At 40.8% G+C, this 5775-nt stretch overlaps 1 protein-coding gene across 1 annotated transcript; it reads left to right on the forward strand.

Moving 5' to 3' along the window:
- Positions 1 to 1462: 1462 nt before the first annotated feature.
- On the forward strand, positions 1463 to 5410 carry LOC106511184 (MAGUK p55 subfamily member 3; the record flags this gene model as incomplete). The annotated part of the gene is given in 6 exon segments (XM_013999928.1): positions 1463 to 1618; positions 2093 to 2173; positions 2241 to 2334; positions 2411 to 2519; positions 2583 to 2720; positions 3901 to 5410. Coding segments are annotated over 6 exon segments (758 nt in total), but the record flags the coding sequence as incomplete, so codon positions are not given.
- Positions 5411 to 5775: the final 365 nt, after the last annotated feature.

A 5775-nucleotide genomic window follows, 5' to 3' on the forward strand; every position in this document is an offset into this window, starting at 1 on the left:
TCTGCAGTTGTGCTGTTTCAGCAGTTGATCAAAACGTTCAGCTCCTTTGGGACATTCTGGTTTTGACTTTTCAGCAAGTTAAACTATTTTTTTCAACGTACATAAAACACTTTCAGATGTTTATAAAACGTTACTGCAGCCTTCAGATTTGTTCTTTTTTGTGTTAATGTCAGCTATTCTGCTGATTACAACTTTGATTAGCTTTTTTCTGCTAATTTAAGCTTTTTCTGCTTCTTTCAGCTGTTTTTTTTTTACTATTTAAGCTACTTTTTTAGCTATTTCAGCTGAAGTAAACTCTTCATGGTAAATTCAGCTTTTTTTAAACAAGTTTTTAGCTACTTATCTGCTACATTCAGCTTTTTTCGTCAATTTTACAAGATTTTTGTTCTTTTTTTCAGCGTTAAGCATTCTCAATGCAGTTTTGCAGAAAATGCATTTTCTCTAGTTTACTATGGTTTTAATTTGCCGTATTAATTTTCAGCTAATGTTGGTCAAATTATACATTTTTCAAGTCGTCAAACCAGAAATGAGCCGTTCTCGTAAACAAACGTGTAATTTAAAACTAGAAGCTAAAAAGAAGAAAATCTGAACCGTTTGGGACGACAGCACTGAGCCTTATCTTGACTTGAAAAATATATTTTTTCGTATTTTACAACAAACATTTGCGTTAAAAGTACAATTTTTGTATAAATATATGCAGGTTTAACTGATTTCTTCCACCGCCTCTCTTCTGAACCTGACACCCCCCCCCACCCACCCCACGCTGAAAACAGCTGAATGTTGATCAGAAGCCGTCCTCTGACAAACAGAATGTCTGCTTCCTGTTTACCTGCTCGCAACTAAACCCCGCCCCCTTTCCCCCCTCGATGTTTGGATCCTCCTGAGCCCCTCCCTCCTATCTGCTCCCTGCTGTTGTGGTCAGTGTGCTGCTCCCCCCTCCACCTGCCCCCCTCCTTTGAGGCGTTGCTCACTCCACCAGGCACGTCTTGYTGCTCGTGCACTCTTGTTGTGACGCTGTGAGGCTGAGTGATGCTCTAACGCCACTTATAGTCTCTCCTAAGTGTAAAGCGGTGGCGCCCTCCTGTGGCCAGGTGTTTTCCTGGGAGTTTTATTCAGGTACAGTGCCCCGACTCATTCCTGCGAGAGAGAGAGGGGGGAGGGGTTCCAGACTGTTCTGACCAGGGGAGACCCCACAGCTGGTGGCGTCTCCCAGGGCCAGGCAGTCCTGAGGGTCCTGCCTCAGAACTGACAGCAGCATGCACGATTAATGAAGGAAGAGAGTTAACTTGTTGCTGCCGTGATGTGAAACGAGTCATTTTCAGACTTTAACATGTCGAACTGCATGATCTGTAGTAAAAGCAGGACTTTAAACAGTTTGTTTATTTAATGCATGAAAGTTTAATAATAAACATGCAGCTGTGAGTGACCAACACCAGACCCAAACTCTTCATCCTCTCTGCAGCTGGTCTACGGAGGAGTTTCCGGTTGAGCCGTAAGGACCGACGGGGGTCTTCAGGAGAGGGTTCAGAGAGCGGGGACCAGGAGTTCCTGACGTACGAGGAGGTGACCCGCTTCCAGCAGAGACCCAACGAGCGGCCGCGCCTGGTGGTCCTCATCGGTGAGTAAAAGTACAAGTATCTTATCAAAAAGTTAGTCACCTGTAAGAATATTATTTGAGTAAAAGTCTTAAAGTATCTGATTTATTTTGTACTTAAGTAATGAGTAAAAATGAGAGGTTAGACTTTCAAAATACATTTTTAAGGCATGCAGCTGTGTACAAACTGATATGTCAGAATGGTAAATATTTATACTTCTCATCCAACCACAATTAAATTCAAAGGCACAGTTTATCTGGATAGAATTTTTATTTTATTTACAATAACAAGCTGGAATGAAATAGGAGTAATGATTTTCTACTTCTTACCTTTTTAAAAAAATTGTCTTAAAAATAATTACTCAAGTAAAGTACAGATAACCAAAAATTCTACCTGAGTACAGTAACAAAGTATTTGTACTTAGTTAATTTACAACTCTGTGGATTAGTCACCATATGTGAAAAGCTCTGAAGTGTTTTTGTCAAACATTGTTTTAGGGTCACTTGGAGCTCGGATCAATGAACTGAAGCAGAGGGTGATCGCTGAAAATCCACATCGTTACGCTGTAGCTGTTCCACGTAAGGCACCGTTTTAAACACAGAACATGAATAAAACAATAAACTAACGGCTCTTTTTCACCAACAGATACCACCCGGCCCAAAAAGACTCAGGAGAAAGACGGAGTTGAGTATCATTTCGTCACAAAACAACAGTTTGATGCAGACGTTCTAAACAACAAGTAAGTTTCTGCTCGTTTACTTTAATTTGAACATTAGTTTTGTTGTAAAACGCTTGAATTCTCGTCGTCTCTGCAGGTTTATAGAACACGGGGAGTACAAGGAGAACCAATATGGCACCAGTATCGAGGCGATCCGCTCAGTGCAGGCCAGGAACAAGATGTGTATAGTTGACGTGCAGCCCGAGGTAAGTTCATGACGTGTGCCAGGTCTCGTCTCCCTCACCCTCTGGACGTTAATCTGTCTCCAGGCCCTGAAGAGGCTCCGAACAGCAGAGTTCAAGCCGTACGTCGTCTTTGTCAAACCTCGCATCCCTGAGAGCCGCCGCCGCCGCAGCGCAGCCACCTCACCTGGAGGAGGAGGAGGAGGAGAGCACGGCCGCGTGACGGTGAGGCTTCAAACTTAAAGGGATCCACGATTAGTTGTAACATTAGACTTTATTTGATAAACAAACATTTATTTTAACTGTAAAATAAAGACTGCAAAAATACTGTAGGCCGTTTAGTTTTGTAAATTTTTAAAAATATATTTTAACACGGACGGAGCCATTTTATTTACACACAAAGCATTCTGGGTAAATGATGACGTGGATAGGTCGTCGGTGCGAGGCTGCTAGCGAGCTATATCCACCCTGAAGGTTAATCTTGGACAATATCTGATGATCGACTCTTTTAAATGAAACCAGAGAGCGTTGACAGAGAGGAGAAGGTAGAAATGACTCAGCCTGGAACTGAAAATATGGATGGAGGACAACAGAGCTGCTTCATGGAAGAAGAACCTCAGCTTAGCCTGTTAGCCTTCGCGCTAGCACCAACGCTATATTGCCTTATATGTATTAGCTAGGTGCTAGTGCAACAAACAAGCTAAACTGAGGTCCTCCATCCATATTTTCAGTTGCAGACTGAGTCATTTTTGTGTTCCCCTCTCTGTCGTGTGGATGGAGGACCTCAGTGACGAGAGGAGAATGTGTAGCGCTGAACTAATACATATAAATGGTGATAGTGTCAGGGCTAATGCTAAAGCTAACAGGCTAAGCTGGGGTTCTTCTTCCATAAAGCAGCTCTGTTGTCCTCCATCCATATTTTCAGTTCCAGGCTGAGTCATTTCTACCTTCTCCTCTCTGTCAACGCTCTCTGGTTTCATTTAAAAGAGTCGATCATCAGATATTGTCCAAGATTAACCTTCAGGGTGGATATAGCTCGCTAGCAGCCTCGCACCGAGGACCTATCCACATCATCATTTACCCAGAATGCTTTGCGTGCAGATAAAATGGCCCCGTCCGTGTAATATATTTTTAAACTTTTAGTTTAAAAATTATAAAAACTGAACATCCTACAGTATTTTTACAGTCAAAATAAATGTTTATTAAGTAAAGTCTGTTACAACTAATCATGGATCCCTTTAATTTAATGTGGTCTCATTAATGTGATTTTCAGGTGCATCTTTTCACTTCTCTTTCTGAAATAAAAGGCTGTCCTGTGACTTTTGACTCACCCTGTAGAATGACGAACAGAGAACAAGATTTCATTCAGTTCAAATAACAAATCAAGTCTCCTCCTCCTCCTCAGGATGAAGATCTCCAGGAAATGCGTCAGTCTGCAGTTCAGATCGATCAGCTGTACGGACACCTGGTGGACCGGGTCCTGATCAAAGAGGACTCTGCCAGCGCCTGCACAGAACTGAAAGGGATTTTAGAAAGGCTGGAGCGAGAGTCCTTCTGGGTCCCCATCAGCTGGGTGCGAACCTGAACCRGAGTCCTCTTCAGAGGAACTTACCTAAATCTTGCACTGGTCTTCTGGTGACTCGATACCTCTGCACCTCGAGTCGGCTGGACTACAGAAAATGAAAGGATTACCTCAATTTGTTACATGTTTGCTTTCCCATTTGTTTCCTAGAAACTTCATTTAGCTGAATAGTGAAGGTGTTAGTTACAGTGTCCACTTATTTAACTTTATTAATACAGGAAGGAAAAGACAATTCTGATTTTAAAATCCACACTTAGTCCACATGAAGTTAGATGATCTTTTCCATTAAGGCTCAGATGCACAAATAGATCTTTAGAAATTAAAAAAGTCAAGCGTTTACAGTTCTTATATTTAAAGTAACGGTGCAGCCTGAAACAGAAGTTTACTATAAAATATTAGATGAAGAGTTTTGTACTTGCATGTGCCAACACAACTTAAACAGGCAGATTCTGGACTTTTTTCCCCCTCTAAGGAGCTCTGTCCAGGTCTTAATAAAATCACACAACACTTTGTTTCAGACAGGAAATAAAATCTCTGAATATAACAAGTGAGGGGTCCTGTCTGGATGTAGCCTCAACACTAGAGCCCCCTCTGCTGGGTTAAAACTCATATTTAATTTTCTGTCTGAACTAAAAAGGTGTCCACAGACTTTTGACTCACTTCAGCCAGCCTTGGTTTTTAAAAACTTAACTTATTTTCTAAATAATTTAAAGTTAATCATTTAACATTCTGTAACCAGAATGTTTTATTCCCTCAGATTAGCTCATGTTATTTTTTGTAGCATGACTTTGACCCACCGGTCCCCCTCATCCTGTACAGAAGAAACATTTAGTCAAGTTTCCACGTGGAATGTGATCATTTTCTACGAGTTTCAAGGAGAATGCATGACGGCCTAATCTCACATGTAAATATTTGTAAATGTTACTCCTCGCGTGCCAACGAAAAGATATCGTAGCACCTCAATGCAACCTGTTCTGTCAATCTTCGGGTGGAAGTCGGTGTTTTCACATTAACTTTTGCATACAAGAATGGATTTTTGTACAGTTTCTTGCACATATCTGTATTTTTGGCTGAAGTAGAAACTAAAAGTTTTTACGTAGGGGAATTAGAGGAACGATTGTAGCAACCATGAGTTTCACGTTAATTTTTTTAGCATGTGATTATATATTAAAACTTGAACATTAAATCAGGTAGTAGAGACACATCTGAGGTCACTCTGTTGAATGTGAGCGTCTGTTTTCACGTCTGACACAAGAAATGTTCGTTCTGGTTGTTCGAAATGCTTTGTAACCTGACATGTACAAAGTGCCATAAATAAAAAAACCAACACAGATGTGTGATTTTACCTGCATGATTTATACGATCCAGAAGAGTTAGACCTTCAAAACTCTATCAGACGTCCTCGACCCACAGGAGGCTGTCACTGAGTCGATCTGAGAAAATTACAGATGAACATTAAGTCACTGCTGATGAATTTTCTGTCCAAATATAACTGCTTTATTTTTGTAATAATTAGCAAAAAATTCTGAGCTGTGGTTCTATCCTCGACTTTTCTTTCTGTAGAGCAGTGGTGGCTGCTATTCTGCATGTTCCTCTGAACACCTGATACAATTGCCTCTAATTTCTGCAAATATCTGTTAAATTATTAATTTAAATCAGGTGTGTTGAAGCACAGAAACATATACAGTATATATACAC

Source organism: Austrofundulus limnaeus, unplaced genomic scaffold (assembly GCF_001266775.1).
Source record: "Austrofundulus limnaeus strain Quisiro unplaced genomic scaffold, Austrofundulus_limnaeus-1.0 Scaffold2571, whole genome shotgun sequence".
In the NCBI taxonomy this organism is placed as follows: Eukaryota; Metazoa; Chordata; class Actinopteri; order Cyprinodontiformes; family Rivulidae; genus Austrofundulus; species Austrofundulus limnaeus.